General features: G+C 39.9%; 1 protein-coding gene across 1 annotated transcript in view; it reads right to left on the bottom strand.

The window, feature by feature from the left end:
* The window catches only part of ATG4C (autophagy related 4C cysteine peptidase), a 66,721-nt gene that overhangs the window by 5,816 nt on the left and 35,590 nt on the right, over positions 1-25,315 (bottom strand). Inside the window, 3 exon segments of the mRNA XM_030206723.1 lie at positions 16,271-16,390; positions 23,734-23,810; positions 24,675-24,753. Of these exon segments, the coding sequence (XP_030062583.1) occupies positions 16,271-16,390; positions 23,734-23,810; positions 24,675-24,753 (276 nt within the window).

Below are 25,315 nucleotides of genomic sequence, written 5' to 3'. Positions count from 1 at the left end.
ATGCAAATCTCTCTCCTGCATATTAATTTTGGATATCCTGAAAATCTGGCTGGGTTTGCCCCAGGGGCTGGGTTGAAAAGCACTGCCCTAGGGGAAAGGAGGGACGGGAAGACACGATGACCATTTAAAATATTTCAAAGGTATTAATGAACAAAAATTATTTTCAAAGTCGGGGAAGGCATAAGACTAGAGAGCATGAAATGAAGTTGCAAGGAGGTAAGAGCCAACACAAGGAAATACTTTTTCACAGAAAGAAGTAGATTCTTGGATGCCCTCCTGATGGATATGGTGGGGGGGGGGGGGGACAAAAAAACAGTGTGACAGAATTTAGAAAAACAAGGGATAAACACAGAGGATCCCAGTATAGCAAGTGGATGGAATCAAAGCAGTGAAGTTTCTGAAAAATGGTGTGATGTGGTCAAACCACCTACAATCATCTATTAGTCTTGCTGCAGCATTCTGAATCAATTGGAGCTGGTGCAGACTCTTTGTAGTCAGACCAGTGTAGAGTGCATTACAGTAATCCAGTCTTGATGTTATCATGGCATGCACAACTAAGACCAGATTTGCCTTCTCAATGTAAAGAGAGGCAGAGTAGTTGTCACAAATAATAGAAACTGCTCTTGAAGGTTGCTTGGATTTGGGAGATCAGAGTAAGTGTTGAATCTAACTGTATTCCAGGGTTCCCAACTTGTGATTTGCGGGGGAGTTTGTATTTCCCAAAAGAGATTTTTATGTCAGGTATGTGCCCATTTGTGTTAGGGACCCATTGAAGCTTGGTTTTACTTAGGTTCTGGTAAAGTTTGTTGTTTTTAGTTCATTCTTGAATTCATGTTAGACAGGTAGTCAAGTTTATTCAGGGCTGTGGGTAAGTCAGGTTCAATGGGTATGAGAAGCTGCACATCATCCGCATAGATGTAGAACACAGTGTCCAACAAATTAGCTGAGAAATCCCTGTCTTGGCTTCTGTGAAGATCATCTAGTAGGGACACGAGGGCCATTTCTGTTCCATAACCAGGTCTGAATCCAGACTGACATGGATATAGCCAGTTTCTCTCTTCTAGCCAATCATGGTGTTGAACATAGATGGTTTGCTCTATAAGCATTCCTAGAAATGGGATGTTAGATACTAGCCAGTATCTTTCAAGTGTGTCCTGGTCAAGCTTGTTCTTCTTTAGCAAGGACACATCACTGCCCTTTTTGATGCAGTTGGTAGTTGCCCATTAGAAAGAGGAGTTCACAATTTTTGTGGCGCCTTCTATGAGGCCCCTACCTGTCTGCTGCACTATCTTTGATGGGCAGGGGTTAAGGGGGCAGGTAGTTGGTCCACGATCTCTTAGGATTTTGTCAAGGTCCTCCTCTGTTATTGGGTTAAGAGTCCCACATGTCTGTGTCAGGACGTGACGAATTTGTGCACTCCTGGTTAACTGATTGGAGACTGTGTGGGACTGCCTGTAAATCCTGACAGAGACTTAATTTTGTTGGCAAAGTATGCAACAAAATCATTGACTGGCCAGGCTGGTTCTGTTGTGGGGATTGCAGTAGACTGTTTACTATGCTGAACAGGTGCTTGGTTGACTTGGCACCTGTTCAATGCACTCAGAAAATACTGTTTTTTTTGTTGCTGTTAAGGCTTGGTGGTACTTTGTCATGTGTTCTCTACAGTTTTGCCTGTCCTCATCCAGGCAAGATTTACACCATCTCCTTTCCAGTTTTAGTCCTTTGCGCTTAAGGGTCCAAAGTTCTGGAGAAAAGTGAGCATTTGTGAGTGGGGCATTACTGGTGCCATTTTCTCTAAGGTCTTAGCTACATGCATATTCCAAATATCAACTTGTTCTGTCATTGTCTTTTCATCCACATGTGGACAGACCAAGGCCTCTAGGAAATTCTCAGCAGTCAACGTTTTCTTGTTGCTGATCTCCTTTCAAACTCTAGGCGGTACCATTTGTTTCAGGTAGTCACTTAGGGGAAATTTAATTAGAAAATGGTCTATCCATGATAGGGGTGTTATTTCAATAATGCTATCCAGGTATTCTGGGATGTCAACCCCTTGGTAGAATAGCATGTCTAGTATGTGACCCTTTTCATGGAGAATTGATCACCTGTGTGAATCCTAGTGCTGTCATCGTGTCCAGGAAGACAGATGTGGTGGTTTTGATGTGTAGACTGAAATCTCCCATGATCACTATCCTAGGGTAATTCAGGGTCACTTGTGTAATCAGATCAAGGAGTTCTTGCACAGAAGTGTTATGAGGTGCTCAGTATACCATGAGAAGTCAGATTAAAAGAGATTCTGATTCATTATATCTGGGGAATAGCAATTATGGCAGTTTGATTGTATCCTGAATCAGGACTGCTATGGTCTTCCTGGTGTTGGTTGATGTTGGATGTTAAAATCTGTTGGACATAGCTCAGCCAGTAGTAAATCCTAGCTTTCATCTAAGATTCCTACGATGTCAAAGATACTGTTCGTGGATGACATCCTGGATCACTGAAGATTTCTTAGCAGCTGATATAACTTCATGATCTCTCTCACTCTGAACGAAGCTGCTGTCGGGGCAAGGAAGAGCCCCAACTTGGAAAACAAATTCTCACTTAGCCCTTTAGGTCCAGGACCTACTCCACAGCTCAAAACTCTTGGTGTGCTGAACTCGCGTTCATCGCAGGAGTCTGGGATGTCACCTGGAGATGCGGGCAAGGCTGTGCAATCTATCTGCAGTAGAATCAATTATATCTCATCACCAATACCCACATTGGTGGAAGTACTGAGTTTTGAGGAAGGCATTGAGGATACCCAAGAACAGTGTCTCCACCTATTAAGAAAATTTATTATTTGCCCAATGGAATAGAACTGAGGAATGAGCTGGTCCATTTGATGTTTCAGCCATATTGGAAACATCAACAGATGAAATAACGTGTTAGTATAATTTGTGTTTCTGCAGGACAAATAAGCTATAATGAAACTTTACTACTGAGTAAGACACAAATTTCTAATGGGGTAAGTTTCAGTTTTTCTGGATGTGTCTAAATGGACTCAGCTTAGGAAAAGGCAGCTTCTTGAATTAAAACAGTTTGTAATTTCTTTGGGAGACCCCTTTCAATTGAGCTTTCCACGTAAATTTTTAATTTCTTTATAGAATAATAGCTATGTTTTTTATAAAGCTTGTCAATTAATATTTTTCCTGGAAGGTAAAGCTGTATCCTTGTAATTATACACTGAAGGCGGCTCATGTTATGTTTAAATCATTTTTATTGACTTTCCAGCAATACACTAAAGCAACAGAATACAAAAGAGTTCAGCAAAGTACAAGCAACCAGAAAGGCAAACAACATTTGGTATCAGGTAGCTCATGATACATCTGGAATTACAATTTTTGCAAGGGAGGTCAATGTTCCTACTTTTTTTTCCCCCTTTGGAATTCTTTTTCTTTCTGTTGTGACAGCTTCCTATGGCTCTTCTTGATTCTTCTCTCACTCAATGTAGACTATAACCCTATCGTACATACTCGACTACAGGCTGAGAAATTTAAGCTGAAAAATGTTTTTAAAAAACCAAGGTTGCCTCATCTACAAGTAACATCCTTAGTGCTATGAAAATTACTGGCAATGCCCCCTCAACCCAGCACCCCTGTCAGCAGCATGAGAATCTCTCCTGCATCTCAATCCTGTCCCCCCTAGGGGGTATCTTAAAATCTCTCCTTACAGCACCAGCACTGCAGCGATACACCTAGGCCCGCTAAGGTCTGCTCCAGAGCGCGCCCTTTGACTCATCCCGTCTGTGCAGAAACAGGAAGTTGAGTCAGAGGGGGCAGGACGAATCAGAAGGCATGCGCTGGAGCAGACCTCAGGCAGCCTAGGTGTACTGTAGTAATGTAAATGCAAAAGGCATAGAAATTTGAGAGTTTAAGGTACACAATGGTGGCGGGAGGAGGGGGCGGTATTACTACACAAGTTTCATAGTGCTATAGGTATTATCCATACCTTTATCACAGAAATTTCCAGCCAAACTATTGGCATGACCCTTGCACACATCCAGACATGCGGATACACCTCTCACAGTACTGCCCTTCCCAACATGAATCACACCTGCAAGGGAATGCACTATAGTCATTTACTTGTTTACACAGCGGTTTCAACTCCCCTATCCTCTTGGAGCCCACCCAATCATATGGACCCTAACTCTGCCATCTTCCTGGACGCTACCCAACCAGTGGGGTCCTATCTCCCCATCCACTTGGCGGAGTGATCTAATCAGAGGGGTTCCAAATCCCCTCTTCTTCTGGTATCACTCAAATCAGTGGGGTACCAACAAATAAAAGATATGCTTGGGGAGTGCAGCAGAAAGGGCAAGCTGAATTTCTGAGTGAGGCAGTAGAGAAAGACAAACTAGCTGGGGAGGGGTGTAAGTGAGGCAGGGATAAGTCTGTATGTGTCAGAAAGAAAGACTTATTGGCTAGGGAGGGGGGGGGGTCAAATTTGGCTCTGTGTGTGTGGGACTTATACATGGGTCACACTAATTTTGGCTATTTTTAGACCCAAATCTGCCCTCAAATTATATATGAGATTAACTCATAGCCGAGTATATGTGGTATTTTTCTTATTGTTATATTCCATTGTTTATCTTTGGATGTTTACTGTTGTCTAGTTATGTTTATTTTCTTTCAAAGCTTTGTCTTTGGTTGTACAATTTAAAAAGAATAAAAAAATATCATTTATTGAGAAATATTGCAGAATGGGCACAAAGAAAAATCGTTGACAGAGCAGATCCCTAGGGTATAGGTCTCTGCATTTTAAACTAGGATGATACAGAACTACCCATTCCAAAGCTTTTAAGCCTCTTGAGTAATATGGAATGCTCAACTAAGTCAAAAGTTGCAGAAATATCCAAACAGACAACTATCACTGTAGCCTCAATCTATTTGTAAATCCATATATCAATAGTTGAAATTAAGACTCCATGCCACAAGCTCCCCTTAATCCAAAATTATTAAGAACAGTATGAACATCCACAAAAACCCTGAAGCTACTGCTACACAGCCAATTCACCATTCAGAGCAAAGAACAAATAAGCTGATAATTATTCAATTCTGAATAATCAGAAGTCATTTTTTTAAGGAACTGGATAATCAAAGCTTGTTTTAGTCAGGTAAGTATAATGCCTTTAATCAAAGTAAGATTAATTAAGTGAGTCAAACAGGTTGAAATGGTGGTCTTGAATCTAAGAGGGGCGAGGATTCAGTGCATTAGCAAAGCAGGCTTTTCCAAGTTCAGTCCTTGAGGGCTGCAAACAGGCCAGATTTTCAGGATATCCCTAACAAATATGCATAAAAGATCTGCATGCCCATTGTCTTCAGTGTATGCATTTTGGACACTTATTTAAGGACTAACACTTGATTTCATTACTGAGAGAAAACATTGACATTTATAAATTTGTATGATGGAATATTTTAAAGAAGTCAGATGCTATAGGGACTGAGATGCAGTAAAGAAACACACAATCAGGCTGGGATCCTACAGTAAAAAAAACCCACAATCAGGCTTGGGATCCTGCAGTAAAGATACCCACCCGTGGCTGTTACTGCATGGCTATCGGGCGTGGCCCCTATGGCGATGAGGATGCTGGTTTCGATGTGATAACCAGTAATGGCTCAGCCATCATGGACCAACGCAATACATCGCGCACACAAAATATAACATACTTTGACCTGAGTAAATGACTACTTAATGGTGGCATTGCAAAACAAAAACATATTAATGTTGTAGAGCACAATGTTTTCTTTCAGATGATACTGTTCACAAGCTGATTCAGGCAGACTCTTTTTTAATAATTGGCTTTGAACTTTGGTATATTTTACCATTTGCGCTGACAGTGCCAACTTTGAAGAGATCCTGCAGGGTGGTTATAGATGCTGGTTAGTCGCAAATCTGGCAGTATTATGTCCAGCACAAGCATAATGCTTGTTCAAAATTTCAAGTCCGTACCTTTGTTTGCATGGAAGTTGTTGCGGTCTGAATATTGGTCCAAATATGTTCCGATGAGTCGCGACCAATTTTGATGCACACTTTGAGTCAACTTGTTTGACTGGATTTTGCATCCATAATGTTAAAATGTATTTCATCGGAATTAGCATCAAACACTGTACAGGATTTGAATTTTTTAGCCATTCTTATAAATGTGTTTGGATTTTATTAGACCCCAAAAATGGCATTTTGGTAAATGTCGTGCACTCATGAACTGACAACCTCTCAGAAAAGGGGGTCTAGATCTGCAACTATTGCAGTTAGAGACCTCAAATTTTGGGAAACTTCGTTTAACACCTGACTCGCACAACAGATAAAACTTGAACAAAATTGGAGAACATGATGGTGGGAACTTTTTTTTAATTTTAGACCACTTGGCATGGAATGACCCATTCTATAACAGCATCTTGACGCACAGATGATGTTAAAGAATTGGTGCTCAGCAATGGCATTCTTACCTCACGGAGCCCAATTATAACTGCCCCCATAGTGTCATGATCACCAAACATCTTGGTACCAATAAGCTAGCTTTTTGACAAGACCAAAAAGCTCCTTCTGCTGATTGAGCACACTAGAAATCTGTTGAGTGAAGAAATATTTCTTTCACATTTTCTACCAATCATTTATAATTCAGTAATAAAGACCAACAAATATCTAAATCCAAGGTAGTGGAGGATTTCATCCACGTATTTATTATTTTAAAAATGTATAGACCACCTATAATTTGGTGGTTTCCATAAAACATTAATAATAAAATAGACTAAGAAATATATACAATACACATTAAAAATAATTACTTATCAAAATACCATGTGCATACATACATGGTAAAGAAGAATAAATTATGGTATTGCATGAAGGTTCCTGAGTAATAAATTGGATTGTAACATACATTAGGTCATCAGCTATAGAGAAACCCTATTGAACATAAGGTTTAAAGTGGTATTGCTTGATCATGCATATCAAAGAGGTTAATCAGTCATGTGATAAGAGTTCGGTTTTGTATAGTTCGTGTATAGTGTTATTATTTAGTATTTAAGATGGATGTTTATGGTATGCCTTCTTGAAAAGATCTGTTTTAGTAGCCTTCGGAAGATGGTTTGGTGTTGCGTTGTTTTTATGGCCTTCGGTAGTGCGTTCCATAGCTGCGTGCAGATGTATGAGAAGCTGGTCACGTATATGGATTTATATTTTAGCCCTTTACAGTTAGGATAATGGAGATTGAGGAATGTGCGTGATGATCTTTTTGCATTCCTAATAGGTAAGTCTATAAGGTCAGACATATAGGTCGGAGCTTCCCCGTGAACGATTTTGTGGACCAGGGTGCAAACTTTGAATGCAATTCGTTCTTTGAGTGGGAGCCAGTGTAGTTTTTCTCTTAGGGGTTTGGCACTTTCATATTTCGCTTTCCCAAATATGAGTCTGGCTGCTGTGTTTTGAGCGGTTTGAAGCTTCTTAATGATTTGCTCTTTGCATCCGGCATAAATGGCATTGCAGTAGTCTAGATGACTTAGCACCATTGATTGTACTAGGCTGCGGAATACTTCCCTTGGGAAGAAAGGTTTGATTCCATTGGCATGGAATTTTTCAATATTGAAATCTACCCTGAAGGTTTGAAATCAATATTTATAAGGCATCTTTCCAAATGTGCAGTCTGATCAACTAACGATACCATGGGACAGGCCTTATAGTGGACTGTGGTAGTTGCTTATCAATAATTAAGCTCAGAGGCAGAGTAAAAACAAATGAATATATAGCCTTTCGCATGACTGCCACAGACATTAACCTATTTGCTGCTGCAACATAATTTAAAAAGGCATGGGATAAGCATGTGGGATCGCTTAGGAACAGGAAGAATGTTTCTATAATACGGATAACCAAACAAATTTTTACATTGAAATCAATGGAACATATCAATAACAATTTTAAGTTATTAAGAAAAATATGAGTTACTGAACACGGTATTACCACAACAGGATCCATCCTTCAGAATCTCTGCAGTAATGTTAGAGTTCTGCTAGTAAGAGCATTTTTTTTTTTTTTTTTAATGAAAACACCAAAACATTTAGCATGAACCTGTTGAACATATAGCAAGTGGTGTTTTGGCATTCACAACAAGTCTTCGGACATCAGGAGTTTTGATTTGATGACCTAAGATAGGTTGATGTGGGTCAGATGGCTTCTTCATTTATGAAGTTCTGCCTTGCTGCGGTTTTCTGATAGATGAGATCTCAACGACATCACTAAGACCTTCTGAAGCCAATAGTAAGATGAAGACACAGCAACAAAACTCCAGCTGACCTACACCTGTGCCATGGACCAGTCAACGCAACTGCCATGCACTGAACAGGGTTACAAAATGTGGCCACCACCATTTCATTCCACTCACAAGCTGTCCAACAGATCCACCCACTCATGTTGGTGTTGTAAACTGCTCTCAGATTAGGGCGAGTAACGCCAACTACTTTCCACTCAGTATGTGAAAATAATTTTGCACTAAGAAGTAGATCACTCACCACAGTCACAACTAAACTGCCATTCTACCTCACAGCCAGTACTAAGTCATAATCATAACTGTCATTCTTTTTGCTACAATGATTTACAGTCTTGTAGTTCATTATAAATTTAGTTGTGGCTCACATATATATTCCCAGTTGCATGAAAGTTTGACAGAAAGGAAATCAAGCCGGGTGGGAGGGGGGAGCAGAGATTAATCTGTGTTACAAAACAAAATAAACCAAAGCACACAAACAAAAACAGCAAAATCATTTATATTTGTACATTTCAATTTTAGTGGGGTCTATTTTTTTTTCTACATTTTCTGTAACCTCGATAATGCAGTTGCTTTAAAATAGCCAAATGACTGTCATAAGGTCCACTACTTCAAACTTGCACTACACATCCAAAATACAATTCTCTCATATATAACCAAGATGAAGTCAAAGCCTTTACAATTTGCACAACTTGTCAACATAGTAACATAGTAGATGACGGCAGAAAAAGACCTGCACGGTCCATCCAGTCTGCCCAAGATAATTTCACGTGTGCTACTTTTTGTGTATACCTTTCCTTGATTTGTATCTGCCATTGTCAGTGCACAGACCATATAAGTCTGCCCAGCACTATCCCCGCCTCCCAACACCGGCTCTGGCACAGACCATGTAAGTCTGCCCAGCATTCAAATTCAACTTTGGTATACAATCCCGAAGTTGATTTTGAATGCAGTCGAGAGACATCTATGAAGGACATAGTGCCGAATGCCACCCTATGACCAAATCAAATTGCGGCTTTCAACAGTGCAAACTAAAAAGTAGTAAATCGCCGGGTACGGATGGTATTCATCCCAGAGTATTAACAGAGCTAAAAAATGAACTTGTGGAGCTGCTGTTAGTAATATGCAATTTATCCCTAAAATCAGGTGTGGTACCGGAAGATTGGAGGGTGGCCAATGTAACGCCGATTTTTAAAAAGGGTTCCAGAGGAGATCCGGGAAATTATAGACCGGTGAGTCTGACGTCGGTGCCAGGAAAAATGGTGGAGGCCATTATTAAGAATAAAATTACGGAGCACGTACAAAAGCATGGGCTGCTGAGACAAAGTCAGCACAGATTTAGTGAAGGGAAGTCTTGCCTCACAAATCTACTGCATTTTTTCGAGGGGGTGAACAAGCATGTGAACAAAGGGGAGCCGGTGGATATTGTATATCTAGATTTTCAGAAGGCGTTTGACAAAGTGCCTCATAAAAGACTCCAAAGGAAACTGGAGAGTCATGGGATCGGAGGCAGTGTATTATTATGGATTAAGAGCTGGTTAAAAGACAGAAAGCAGAGAGTAGGGTTGAATGGTCAGTATTCTCGATGGAGAAGGGTAGTTAGTGGGGTCCCTCAGGGGTCTGTGCTGGGACCGCTGCTTTTTAACATATTTATAAATGACCTTGAGATGGGAGTAACTAGTGAGGTAATTAAATTTGCAGATGACACAAAGTTATCCAGGGTCGTCTCGTCGCGGGAGGAGTGTGAAAGATTACAAGAGGACCTTGTGAGACTGGGGGATTGGGCGTCCAAATGGCAGATGAAGTTCAATGTTGACAAGTGCAAAGTGATGCACGTGGGAAGGAGGAACCCGAATTACGGCTATGTCATGCAAGGTTCCGCTTTAGGAGTTACGGACCGAGAAAGGGATCTGGGAGTCATCGTGGATAGAACGTTGAAATCTTCCGCTCAATGTGCTGCGGCGGCTAAGAAGGCGAACAGAATGTTGAGTATTATTAGAAAAGGGATGGAAAACAAGCATGAGGATGTTATAATGCCGTTATATCGCTCCATGGTGCGACCGCACCTGGAGTATTGTGTTCAGTTCTGGTCGACTCATCTCAAAAAAGATATAAAGGAATTGGAGAAGGTGCAGAGAAGGCCGACGAAAATGATAAAAGGGATGGGATGACTACCTTATGAGGAGAGGTTAAGACGACTAGGACTCTTTAGCCTGGAGAAAAGGCGGCTGAGGGGTGATATGGATAGAGGTCTACAAAATAATGAGTGGGGTAGAGCGGACAGATGTGAAGCGTTTGTTTACGCTTTCTAACAATAATAGAACTAGGGGACACAAGATGAAATTAGAATGTGGTAGGTTTAAAACAAATTGGAGAAAGTTTTTCTTTACTCAGCGTGTGGTTAGACTCTGGAACTCATTGCCGGAGAAGGTAGTGACGGCAGCTGGCCTTGCTGAGTTTAAAGGGGGTCTGGACAGATTCCTGAAGGAAAAGTCCATTGATCGTTATTAAATTCTGGGTTTTTGCCAGGTTCTTGGGGCCTGGATTGGCCGCTGTCGGAGACAGAGTGCTGGGCTTGATGGACCTTTGGTCTTTTCCCAGCGTGGCAGTGCTTATGTACTTATGTACTAAGTAAAAACAATTTTTCTGCACCGGTTGAAGCTCAAGTGTAGATTACTATTGTGAGATTGCAGAAGTGAATTATATGGATAGTACACAGAGAAAAATCAAGAAAAAAATAAAAATATGAAGATATGAAAACGTGGCACTAACACTTTTATAATGTAAATACACTATAAGACACGAATGTTCAGCAAGTTCAGTGTACTATCGGAGGTTGGGGGCAGTCAATGATTATAAAAACCGGCACTAAATCAGAAGCTCGCTAACAGCGTGATACCTAGTGCCTGTGTGAATGTATGAGACGTCCCCTATTAAACAGTAATACTCCACGTTGAGCTATTTTTGCACCACCAAACAGTTGTTGTACATCTATACATTTTGACAGGATGATTCAGAGAGGATGGTGCTGAGGTGATCATGGTGATGACTGCTGAATGGGGCACCGCCCTGGGAATGTAAGACAGAAACCTATCTCATGGGAATTGTAGAGCTAGGGTGGCTGACCTATGAGATAGATTCCTTGATGAAGATTCACTTATGGTGCTTAACAGCCTTGGCCTGGCCCAGAGAATGGAAGGGATCATTTTTATACGGTAGGCCTACTCTAAAGGAGAAAGAATAAAGGTATTTAGCAGAATTAACTAATGAAAAAAATAAAGGATTGCAGTGGTTTAGTGGTTCTTCCTTTAGACTGTTGCCCAAGATATTTCTCATTTATGGCCAACAGCAATCATCCTCCTTTCATTTTGATACTAAGATTAAGAGTGGCCATGGAGGTCGCAGGTCATTTTGATACTAGAATTAAAAATGGTCATGGAGGTTGCAGGTCTGCAGGGACCTACAAGAAAGCAGATGCAAAGTCCACATGGGAAAGTATTCACAGGAGTTAAAAATGAATACTTTCCCTTACCTGTCCATTTTCAACATAACTAAATGTATACTTCTGGCTACATGGGGCGGCAGGGAAGAAGGGACACAAGGGGGTAGAAATTTTCAAATGAGAATCTAATCAGGTCAATCATTATTAGCACAGCTAGATGCTGCTGACAAGTCTCCTCCCTTGATTATCGTATGCAAAACTGAAAAGAACAAATTAAACCTCTCTTTCCTGACATATGCATAATCAGATATTATGACAACATTAACCACAGTGTTCAGTTATTGTACTGCAATAATAAATCATGTAGATAAACTGTAACCTCTATTTGCTTACTTTTATCACTGTATAAAAGTTTTGAGAGCCAACAAACAGGAGGCATCTAATAAGGCTGCCTTCTTAGAAGAATAAGTAAGATCTTGGCCCCTTCTCATGCAAGTTACAGAAAACTATTACAATCACCCCCCAACCCCCCTCCCCCCCAACAATAAGCTCACTAATAAACCACCTCTCCGCCCTCACCCTTCAGTATTTTAGTAGCAGCAGTACTAGTAGTACATTCAAATGTCAGACCTTCACTTTATCTTAGTGATAGGCCTTACTATCTAGAAACAATTCTCGAATCTCTTTCTTTCAAGAAATTTGACCCAAGTCTATCCAACAACAGAATAAAGTCAATTTTCCTGTCCACGCTGCTAAGGATGCATCACAGCTGCTAGTCATAGTGAGACAGTACAACTGCAAAGCCTGGCTCTTTAATCAGGACCATTATTTGTCTTCTGCACTCAGACATCATCATAGGTAGGATAAGCAAACATGATCTCCAGCACCCTTCCTTTCCCATATCTAGTTAGCACAGCCATCGCCTGAACATCATCCTCCTAGGTCCCCTGCATACTCTGCCAAACAGACCAAAAAACAAGTGCCTGCATTCCTGTTCGGTCTAGTTATAGCCATTACTGTCCTTGTAGCTCAACAGACGTGCTAATTAATTTTTGCACAAAGTTTTCTTCGTTGTGCAATTAAGGATATTCTATGCTTATCCCATTTTCTCTTAAAATCTGTTACTGCCTTATTCTCTACTTCCCAACAGGGAGGTTATTCAATGCATCCACAATATAGCTAACATGCATTCATATGACCATCTTTAGTGAAGGCACAATTAACTGAAAATGCAAACCTCCATATTACCAGCACAATCAATGGTAAACCATGTGCCTTTATTTCATAAGTCCATGACCATTCCACTTTCCTTTGAGTATACAAGACATATTTAGACAGTTTAAGTGAGCAATAGCACTGCACCTGGCTTGTTGAAACAATGCTAATTAACTCTAATAAGCATTCCATGCTTCAAGATTTAAACATAAAAACAACAACAACAAAAAAAAAAGCCCTGCTCTACTAAGATACACCCTCGGATATCTGCAGTTATACTACAATACATAATTTGGGCCTCAAATGCATTCTTTCAGTTCTACAGCCAATGTTCTTTGTAGAAACATATTAGAACACTCACAAATTTTATTGCAACAGTGCCACCTACAGGAATCATTTCAAATTTCATCTACATACGCAAATGATGAAAATGAGGCCTCAACCCTAAATACTCTGCATACACACACCTCATAACCATTGCTTTTTTTTGTTTAAATAGCAACATTATAAAACATACAAAAAGTAAATATTTCATTCACGCGCCTCATCTTTACAGTTTTAACTGACTACAATTTGTCTTATCCATACTCTTCTCTGGATGCCATCCTGTAACATTTTAAAATATATGCACTCATTATTTGCATACTTAAATATATACACACATACATACATATACACTTCCTTTGCAGCATAACCAAGAACAAAAAAATGTAACATATTATAACTATATACATATACTGAAATAATTACATTATTCATTTATTTAAAATATTTATAAGCCACACAACCCACAGTACTTGGCAGCACACAAAATAAAAACAATTTTATGGAACACTGCTAGTGGTACACCGGGGGGGGGGTGGCAGCCATGAATGGGAGGATAGTGGGAGGAGGAGGGGTGGGAGGGGGGTGGAAGGGTTGGGTAGGGGGAAAAAATACAATGTGGATTATGTATTACAGATGAGTTTGAGGAATTTTGGAGAGTTGGTAGCCTTGTGGCTGCAGTTAAGTGTATTGTATGATTTTCTTTATTGAAATGTTGAATAAAAACAATCTTAAATTTAAAAAAAAACAAAAAAAAAAAAACAATTTTTTTAAACACGAACAAAAATAAGCTACTTTGATCATTCAAATCATATACCAAACACTAATATGAAGCATTATGATTCAAAAGCTGAAAAAACACCTTCTACTATTCGTGAAACTACAGCAAACTTGTCATCTTTCTGAGGGTTTTGAGGGAGACAACTCCACAGCATTGGTCCTACAATATATAAACATGTAGGAGCAAGAAACATCCAACTTTATCTGCTTAAAAGATGGTCTAATACAAAGGTGGGCAATCTCGATCCTCAATGGCTGCAACCCAGTCAGATTTTCAGGATTTCCCATTATTTATATAATAGTTATAATACTTGGAATTGTTACATAGTAACATAGTTAGTAAGTGACGGCAGATAAAGACCTGAATCCAGTCTGCCCAACAGTCACATTCATTATCAATTAAAGATTAAATCAACAATGATATTATACACTTGATCATGGCCTTTCTTTGGTGTTTCTGGGACATAGACCGTAGAAGTCCACCTGGCTCCATCCTTATGTTCCAAATACTGGAGTTGTCATCAAAGCCCACTCCAGCCTATCTGAATCCATCTCGTCATTTGTGGAATACAGACCGTAAAAGTCTGCCTGGCATTGCCCTCATGTTCCAAATTACTGGAGTTTCCATCAAAGCTCTGTCCAGCCCATCCTACAACTAGACTGCTATATGCGGGACTCAGACCGTACAAGCCAACCTAGCACTGGCCTTAGTTGATACAGCCAGAGTCGCCATCTAAGCACCACTTGCCATGCAACACATATGCAACCCTTTAAGTTTTGGTTTTTTTTATACCATTCATTTTCTAATTAGAGATCCTCTGTGTTCCTCCCATGCCTTTTTGAATTCTGCCACAGCTTTTGTTCTCCACCACCTCTCTCGGGAGGGCATTCCACACATCAACTACCCTTCTCCATGAAACATAATTTTCTGACATTACTCCTGAGTCTACCACCCTGCAACCTCAATTCATGTCCTCTAGTTTTACCATTTTCCCTTCTCTAGAAAATGTTTGTTTCTATATTAATAACTTTCAAGTATTTAAACATCTCTATCATATCTCCCCTGTCCCTCCTCTCCTCTAAGATATACATAATTCAGGTCTTCCAGTCTCTTCTCATATTTTTTTTGGTGCAAGCCCCATATCATTTTTGTTGCTTTCCTCTGGACCGCTTCAAGTCTTCTTACATCTTTAGCAAGATACAGCCTCCAAAACTGAACACAATATTTCAGGTGGGGCCCGAAATGACTTGTGCAGGGGGCATCTCCTGTCTTCTGCTGGTTACACCTCTCCCCATACAGCTTAGCATCCTTCTGACTATGGCCATGCTTCTAAATGGTCAATTCCCGCCAGACAAGGGCAACATCATACTGTCCCCAATCCGGCCCAACTGCAAAAACATAACCTACAACTCAACCTACAGAGCTGGATTTAACTACCTGGGCTCTAAATGGTGGAACTTGATCCCCAAGGCCATAAGAAGCATTAACGAATACCCAATGTTCAGGGAAGGCCTAAAAACTTCTCTCTTCAAGAAATCTTATGGCTAATCACTCATGATACAAATGTAGAACACCGATTGTAATGTAATGATAATCAAAAAAGAATGTAACATCTTCTAATTGATAATTGTAAGCCACATTGAACTGAAACTTGTTTTTGGATAATGTGGGATACAAGAGCAAACAAATAAATTAATTAAATAAATAAATAATAAACTGGTCAATATTCAAAATGATTTAACCAGCGAGAAATGGCTGCTGACTGGTTAAATTGCTCGTTCGGGGCTATCCACTAATTATCAGCAGCAATTAACAGGTTATCATTTCTGAAAATGAGCAGTTGCGCCTCAGTACAAATCGAATTTTGAGGGCGTTCCAAGGCAGAGTCAGCTCTTGGCTGTTAAGTGCCAATATTCAGCACTTAACCAGCCAGGGTAACTGCATAAATGAGCCTGCAGAAAACACAGTCCTCTCTCTATGCGGCAACACATGGCTGGTTAAGTGCTGAAGGTCTACTAAATTGGCCATGTGTTAGCTGATGCCACATAAACCAGATAGTCAATGCCAAAGCCCAGACATAGCCCAGCACTGAATATCTGGGAATAACGCTGGTGGCAGTCAACAAAACACTGTCGGCTGAATATTTACCCAGTAATAACAATAATCAGAAGGCAAGCACTGATTGAAATTTACAAACCACTATTTGAACAAGTACCTTAGTTAGTTCTTCAGCAATTTTTTCAAAATCTTCCACATCTCTACAATAAAATCCAATTGTGCAGCTAGGATCCATTTTTTTGAAGGGCATCTTTTTGGGAGAAGGGCAGTGGAATGACTATAACACACAAAACAAGAGATGGAAAAATACTTTTAAGTCTACATTTCTGAACCCTCACTCCCCAGTCCCACCCACTGCTCTTAAATTAACAATAAAATAGAAGTCAGATTTGCAGAGATCTGTTTAAAAAAAACAGCAGCAACAAAACTCCGAGCGTGTTTCATTGTTCTATGTTTTAGCTTTATTTTGCACTCCCAGTAATAGACTTTTGTTTTCACTTCCCCAGAAAGAAGTGACAAGAGGTGGAATTAGCCCCAGCACATTAAATGATTTCTTTATAAAAATCATCCTCAAATAAGCTTATTCAATTCTCAAACATCACCTCCTGTTGGTGAGAGTACAAAGCCATCACATTTCCTTTTATTTTTATGAGAAGAAACATTAAGAATCTTACATGCTAACAATGGGTAATTCTAAGCATGCATTAACATTCTAAACCTTCATTTTGGGAGCAAACTCACCATATGTTCAATGAAAAAAAAACCAAAGCCTTCTGCAAGAGGTAGGTCTTTCCTAAATACTTTACATATTTGTGACTGAATAGCAGCTGTTTTTCTCCTGCATAACTGTTTAAGAAGCATTAGCTGTTGCATTTGGGTAATATTACGCAGTGCTGGGACAGAATTGCTCTCCCAATGCTCAGAACTAGTTTACAGGTCTAAGCTTGTGTGGCCCTTGCTGCACACAGAAGTCCATAGCTCAAAATGAAGTACAACTCTCGAGAGGCGGGGACTCTATGCCCAATTAATCCTACTGTTTACAGAAAATATTCATTACAGGTAAGCAACTTTGCCTTTTCTGTCATCAAGCAGGACGCAAGTTGGTGATTCCCAAGCTCTCAGTTGCTCCAGATCACTTTGTTGTTGAAGAGCAACACGGTCAAATATTATAAGAGTTTGACAGAAAGCACTAGCTCTGATGGAAAACTGGTCCAGGAAGCAGTTTGAGATGAAGGCATAAAAGGAGAAAGTAGCTGCTTTGCAATGTTTTCCAATAAAGCAGCAATGGCTCTTATTTGATGATGCTTCAGTGGAGTAGAAACCCAATGGGTAGAATAGTGGGCTGAGAACCAGAGATGCCAGCTTCAAATCCCACTACTGCTTCTTGTGATCTTGGACAAGTCATTTAACCTTCCATTACCTCAGGTACAAACTAGATAATGATATGGGGACAAAGTCTGTCCCGTTCCCACGAGCTCTGTGCCCCCCCCCCCCCCAACTGCACAAGCCTCAAAACAGTTATTTAGTACGACACCAGAGATACCAAAAGAGATGCATTTACTCCTGTACTGTGCAGAATATAAAGATGGCACATGCTGATATATCTGAGATGCAGGACCAGAACTGCACACAATATTCGAGCGATACAAAGGCATAACATTCTCACTTTTGGTTTCTATTCCTTCCTTAATAATTCCTTATTTGCTTTCTTAGCCACCACTGCACAATGAGCAGAAGGTTTCGATGTATCATCAACGATGACACCTAGATCCTTTTCCTGGGCAGTGACTCCTAATGTGGAACTTTGCATCACATAGGGTTTCTTTCCACATGCTCACATTAAACGTCATCTGCCATTTGGATGCCCACTCCCATCAGCAAATTTAAATTACCTCACTAGTTATTCCCATCTCTAGATCACTTATAAACAACATGTCCTAAATCGGAGGTGGCAGGTTGAAAGAAGCAAGTAGACACTGCTCAGTTCTTATGCTATTTGAGCAAAAGATTTGTGGCTGGAAGAAGTGTGCCCCTGCCCTACATTGAAGAAGGCAAGATTCAAAGCCTGAATGGGGCTGGGAAGAAGGTAGAGAACAGAGTTTTAATAGTTTATTAAGGACTTTCTATATCACCTTTCCAACAAGGTCAAGGGCAGTTAACCGCTCTGATGAAGCCATCATAGAGCTATAAAAATCATTCTATTTGATCTCTTTTCCAATTTGTGCAGTCGTGGCTAATAAAAGGATGGTAAAATACACAGAGGAGGAGGAGCCCTGACTATGGCTAGCACATCCTATATTAGTCAAGGTACAGCTGGATGCACTGAACAATAGAGGGGAAGTTTTGTGGTCTATTGGCAAACAAGAATATTTGATGTGTGCCCCATTTCCAAATAATACTTTGAAGATCTAGGGATCACTCATGAGGTTGATCACCTCTGCCAAGTGTATTTGCCAATTGGTTTTGATTCCCTGGAATGTAAACCTGAATTGCTATGTGACTGAGGATATAAGTACATAAGTACTGCCATACTGGGATAGAACAAAGGTCCATCAAGCCCAGCATCCTGTTTCCAACAGTGGCCAATCCAGGTCACAAATACCTGTTGCTTTAATAGGCAAGACCTCTTTTTCATGGTCTGCTTCAGTACCTCTATCATCTTTATCAACTTGGTTTATAGACCCCCTCTATAAAAGAGTTCACCTTGGTGCTCTCTCAGCCTATTGTGACATGATAGAACTCTGAACCCTCAATGTTCCATGATTACAAGATTCACGAAGGGGCTGCTTCATGCCAAACCACTAGTACAGAAGCTACCTATTACATGGGACCTGCATGTCATCCTTACATCTTTGATGAAACTTGTATTTGAGCCGATGGCATCCTTGTCTCTCAAACATTTGGAGAACTTCAAGCCTGGTACACTCAAGAACTTTGTGCTCAGTTCCTTCTTAACTCTACACATCCTCATGCTCAGATCCTTCTTAACTCTAGCTGAAGGTGATCACTCTGTATTTTCATCAGATTGATGAGAGGGTGCTTTTAACAGTTTATCCTAAACAAAGTCCATCAAAGAAAACATATAAAGTCATAGCAGGAGGCATATCACCACTGACATGAATCACGTTTCGCAAATAGCTGTATCAAGGTCAGTTTCCATATTTTTTATTTTTTTGTTACATTTGTACCCCGCGCTTTCCCACTCATGGCAGGCTCAATGCGGCTTACATGGGGCAATGGAGGGTTAAGTGACTTGCCCAGAGTCACAAGGAGCTGCCTGTGCCTGAAGTGGGAATCAAACTCAGTTCCCCAGGACCAAAGTCCACCACCCTAACCACTAGGCCACTCCTCCATATATTGATGCCTCTCTAACATTAGGACACTTATCTTAGGCACCATGTTATAGAATTTGCCTCCATATGCTGAATGAACAAAACAGAGTTACACACTCATCTGCTTCAGAAGAAATGTTGGCTAGCTCACCTTGCATTTGAGTAGGCACAGCAGAAAAGAAGTCCTTGAATCTTCCATAGGAAGGTATGTATGCAGTGTACCACATACAACTGATGAGAACTCTTATAGACAGCATGACTCCTTGGCCATTCTACTATACCAAGCTCTTCCCTAAAGCTAAGGTAGTACTCAGGCATACATGAATTAAAAGAGATCAGAACTGTTATTCTCGGAGTACCTTCCCCAAATATGATAGTGGTTACAGGTAAAAGGAATATCACATGAAAAGAAAACAATGCTTTAAAAAAAAAGCCATAAATACGTGGATATGTGTGACAATACACTGCTTGAAAATTAAGAAGCTGTTAAATTTGTGGAATTTGGGCAAAATGACAAACAGTAACTTCTTGGCATTCATCACTGGACAGCTAGAGTATGATGGTTCAGGAGTAACAGAGGGGGATAGATTTGGCGAGTCTATTCTACTTGCTGTATTTAATTTGGCAGAGCTTAGATCAGCTGTATGCCCAAGGCTGCTAAAAGGCCTTAAGCCATTAAGAGAAGGAAGGGCTCTGGATTTTGCTCATGCCTTTTTTCAGTTGTAGCTCAAGGCAAGGAACAGACAGGTACAGTGCACTATCTTCTTGTCCCCAGAGAGCTTACAATTTAAGTTTGTACCTAAGGCAATGAGGGTTAAGTGACCTGCTCAAGGACACAAAGAGCTGCAGTGGGATTTGAACACAATTTCCTTGGTTTTCAGTCCGCTGCACTAACTATTACGATACTTGTTCTTGCTGAAGGACTACAGGTGTTATTTCACTTGTGGCCATCTTCATCTAACAGCAATTTAGGAAATTATGAAGTTGAGACTACTATCCAAAACAGGTAATAAAAGACCTAAAAAAGTACTATTTTATAGCAATGTAAAGTTAACCAAAATCCCACCTCTTACGACTGCCGCTAAATCATTAGACTTAACAGGAATCCATATACTTATAAGGTTCCTTAATTAATACGAGATGAAAGATTTACACACCCGGCTCCTCTCAGTTTTAAAAGCTGAATTATTCTATTCTTGAAATGAGAGGAAAACAGAATAGCTGAGAAAATTTGGAGAGGTCAGTTAAAAAGGTCAAGCAGCATGACTGTATTATCAGCTCAATGTTTCCCAACCCTATCCTGGAGGAACACCTAACTGAATTTGTTTCAGGATATCTGTAATGAATATACATAAGAAATGTGCATACATTTCACCTTCAAAGTATGCAGCTCAGCCGTGCTAGCTTCTGGCTAACCTTAAAACAAGGCTGGCTGAAGTGTGTCTCCAGGACGGGTGTGGAAAACATTACCTAGGTAAATGTTTAAAATCATTAAGGGCAAGTTCATTGTAGGCTGGTTCCCATGTAAAAACCTATTTCCTCATTGAAAATACTGACATTTCATTAACAGATCTGGGCCACATTTTTCACTGCTACAAACACTAGGTAAAACAGTCCTTTCACATTTTTTCTCAAAAAGTAAAACTAATAACTTCATATTGAGATCACTATAGTGGCTTATATGTTTACACAATTACCTGGAACTGACCAGGTGAACCACACCCTAACTCTTCACAGCCTCCAATTCTGTTCTCTCCTATTCACAGTAATACACTTGTCGTGCTTCTTCTCCACTCTACATTATATTCACGTAATTGTTGTCAAAGGCTGAATATATCCATCCATTTAGAGATTTAAATAAAAAATTAACATGAACTGCTCTCCATCCTACACCTTTCTCAGGCTACACTACGTTGTCTTTGAGAAGGTTTAGCCTCTCTAAACCAGTTGTAAAATGCACCTACTGAAAGAAATAAGAATATCAAAATTCACGATTGAATGGTAAAAGTCGAAATGCTTTACAGTAGTATCCTTCCATGTTTACATGACACAGCCCGAGACAAATTAGCTCAAACAACATGAGTTTTAAGTATAACATCTAAAATTACCAATACCCAAGCCCTTAAAACTACTACTATGAATCAGCTAACATGATGAAGTGATTATTTGTACCACAGTAACATAGTAGGAATGGAGAAGCAGCAGGATGAGAATCAGGGGCAGTGTTCTTGAAAAAGTTTTATTACTCCAAGTTTTTGCCTCTATAGCAAGTTTGGGGTTTTTTTTTTTCAAACTCTCTAAGCCTTTATCTCTCTATATAAAAGGCAAAACCAACGTTCTATGAAGCCTCCAGCCGGAAGTGTGAAGGGGGCGAGATATCCGGTTTCCCTATGAGTGTCTGCCCCGCCCTCTCTGTAATACAGTCAGTGAAGGAAAACAGCAGAGCACGAAATCAAATCGCTGGCTCTGTAACAGTGAAGGACTCAGAGCGGGGAGGGGAGAGAGATGCCCTCACTCTCTCTGTAACAAAAACACAGAACAGCAGGAAACTTAACACTGAAGGACTGGACTGGGAGGGGGGAGGGAGAGAGGGCAGGGACACACACTCCCACATGCACACTCTGAAGAAAACCTTGCAAGCCACCCCCCCCCCCCCCCCCCCCCCCCCCCCCCCCCGTTTCATTTGCATCAGAAACGGGGCTTTTTTACTAGTTATCAATGTTTTGCATCTAACTAGCCTGTTTTCTTCATTCACATCCTTTTTCCATTTTTTCAATGCTGCTGTTTTGGATCTAATAGCCTTTTTCACATCACCTTTTAACCATGATGGACATCTGGCCTTCCTTCCATCTTGTTTTTAATACACCCAATACATCTGATCTGGGCTTTCATGATGCATGATTTAAACTCCTAAGCTTTCCAAATGCTCCTTTTAACTTTTTCTTTTAACCATTTTTTTATTTTATCATAGCTGCCCTTTTGAAAATTAAATCCTGACAGAAGATTTTCCTAGTGTCTTCACTACCATCATTAACTCAAATTTAATCATGTTCACTATTGCTAAACGAACCCAATACCATTACCTCTTGCCTGTGACCACTTGTGAAGCCTGTCTACTTATTCAGAGCAATATTTGTGTCATCATTCTTATATGCACTCTGCCATCTTAGGCAGACATAGTAACATAGTAGATGACGGCAGAAAAAGACCTGCACGGTCCACCCAGTCTTGCCAACAAGATAAACTCACATGTGCCATTTTTTGTGTATACCTTACCTTGATTTATACCTCTCTTTTTCAGGGCACGGACCATAAAAGTCTGCCCAGCACTATCCCCACCTCCCAACCACTGGCTCTAGCATAGACCGTATAAGTCTGCCCAGCACTATCCCCACCTCCCAACCACCAGCCCTGCCTCCCACCACCGGCTAAGCTTCTGGGGATCCCTTCCTTCTGAGCAGGATTCCTTTATGTTTATCCCAAGCATGTTTGAATTCCGTTACCGTTTTCCTCTCCACCACCTCCCGCGGGAGGGCATTCCAAGCATCCACCACTCTCTCCGTGAAAAAATACTTCCTGACGAGTATATAAGAGCTCTCATCAAGTTCATGTTCCCTTCCCATGTCTAGCTACAAAAGCTTTCCAATACCACCAATACAAATGTGGTTATTACCCAACAATCTGGCCTCCAAGATCCCCAGCATAGCCTGTTCAGCAACCAGGTTCAGGAATCTTGCTCCAAGAGACACACTGAAGAGTGATACAAAGTACTGAAGCAAGAGAATGAATAACATATCTAGAACAAAAAGTATATTGCCTACAATAATAAAGCCAATGCAAATAAATAAATAAATTTAAAAAAAGACGTACTTACGCCCATCACATTCTTCATCCCAATGACAGTTTTTCTAAACATTTTTAATGCACCAAGAGCCTGATTCACTATGCTTTTTCTCCACAAAGAATGGAACAAAAGGTTTAGTCAACCAGACCTTAAGTGATACCAAGATGGGTAATTCGTTTTGGAGATTTCTGGCATCCAAGACAGAAAAATAAAGACCTAATAATAACCAAACTAAAACCCAGTACCAGTTATTTAACATTTGGCTATCTGGATTGATTGTCATTTCACAGTAGCTGTCCAATTTAAATCATTCGTCACTTTCAATATATGACAGTTAAAAATCAGACAATAAAAATGTAGGGAAAAAAAAAAAACCCACACTTATCTAAATGCTCAGTTTTTTAAGACAAACACAAAATATCACCCCGCCTTTATCCACATTACCTCAAGAGGGAAATTCTTTATGCTGACATCTACAAAAGACTGGCAGTAATGAGGATCCATGTAAATTAAACTGTCATCTACAAGGACAAAAGAGAAGACAAGTAATTCAAAACACACCTTATTATTACACTGCTTACAATCCAATTTCCATGCAGTATTACAGGAACAAACAAAAAAAAAAAAAAAACATAACACCTCTAACAGGTCTACTTTACCAGACTGACACATGGGTTTGTAAGACACATTAACTTTTGCATAATCAAATATGCTTATACAAGCAGAAATTTTAGAAAGTGATAAGTTTGTCATTTAATTTTTGGTGATAAAATTGCTTTCACAAACACACAATTTCTCTAGCATATGCATATAAAATATGAAAAATGTACTGAAGAATGTCACACTGACAGGAAGAACACTTATTACCTATCATTTTATCATCAACTAGTAGCACTTACACAGGTTTTAAAAAAGTAGAACAACTAGAAACTGCCAAGCAGCTCAAGGAGAGATTTTTAAAGTATTATTAAATGAAGTATTAACTATGCTCTGTTTGTGCAATCAAGGAAATGAAACCTGCAACTGGCAGAATTCATAGACTCATAAATGCCCTTCCATGGGCCTGATGCAGAGCTCCCAACTAGCTTCAACTTTTCAGGATGGGCAGATTTGTTCCTGATTTTTCTGCGGTGCATCCAGGGACCTTTAGTATCATCTCTTAGGAAATACAGCATAGAAAGACGAACTACAAGTCCCATAATGCACTGGGGAACAATTAGGCCTGGATCAACCAGATCTGAAATTTGGACGTAGGCTGGCAACCCTAACATAATGTATTCATTTTGCAATTCTAGTAATTTGGCTACCGATTGATCATATATTAACTAAGACCCTTCCTTTTCATTAGTAAACATTGAAAACCAATCTCTTAGTAAATCACGTACCTTGAAACCCAAGAAAGTAATAGGACTGCTTAGGTTTCCCACCAATAATTCCAACACAATATTCAAGGCTTAGAACTCCCTGCCAAAAAATAATTCAGGTTCAAAGCTGAAACAAATGTACAGGCGGAGCAAGAACTTGAGCTGTAAATTAGGAAAGCAAATTACATTAAAATCAATGATTTCACAAAGCTAATCTTTGCCTTTCTGGACCCCAGTTCCACCAGCAACGGATCTATAGCAAGGGCTGACTGAACATCAAAAAAGGTCATAGGACAAAGGTAGTCATTTCCATCCCAAAATTCTTAAAAGTTTACTATAAAACCAAAACTGAGCTAATACTTTGCTATGTAATTTTAAAAGGCATTTAAAGATGGTTCTTTCAAATCAGGTTCATTACTAAACTGGCTCTGGGGAATGAGGAACTGAACACAATGTTGGCCACTGGCTCCTGGTAATGAAAAACAGGTTAATCCATTCATGGATTTGGCCTAATGTATGCATGAATTTGTAGTTTTGATTTTCTAAGGAAAAAATCATTGGAAAATCAGAAGTACAAGACCATGTATCCATGTATTTAAAAAAGGAGGAAGGAAGACCAAATGACAGCTGGCATGCTTAAAAAATTAGGTGAAGGAAGCTAT

Source organism: Microcaecilia unicolor, chromosome 6 (assembly GCF_901765095.1).
Source record: "Microcaecilia unicolor chromosome 6, aMicUni1.1, whole genome shotgun sequence".
In the NCBI taxonomy this organism is placed as follows: Eukaryota; Metazoa; Chordata; class Amphibia; order Gymnophiona; family Siphonopidae; genus Microcaecilia; species Microcaecilia unicolor.
This window is presented reverse-complemented; position numbering and strand designations above follow the sequence as displayed.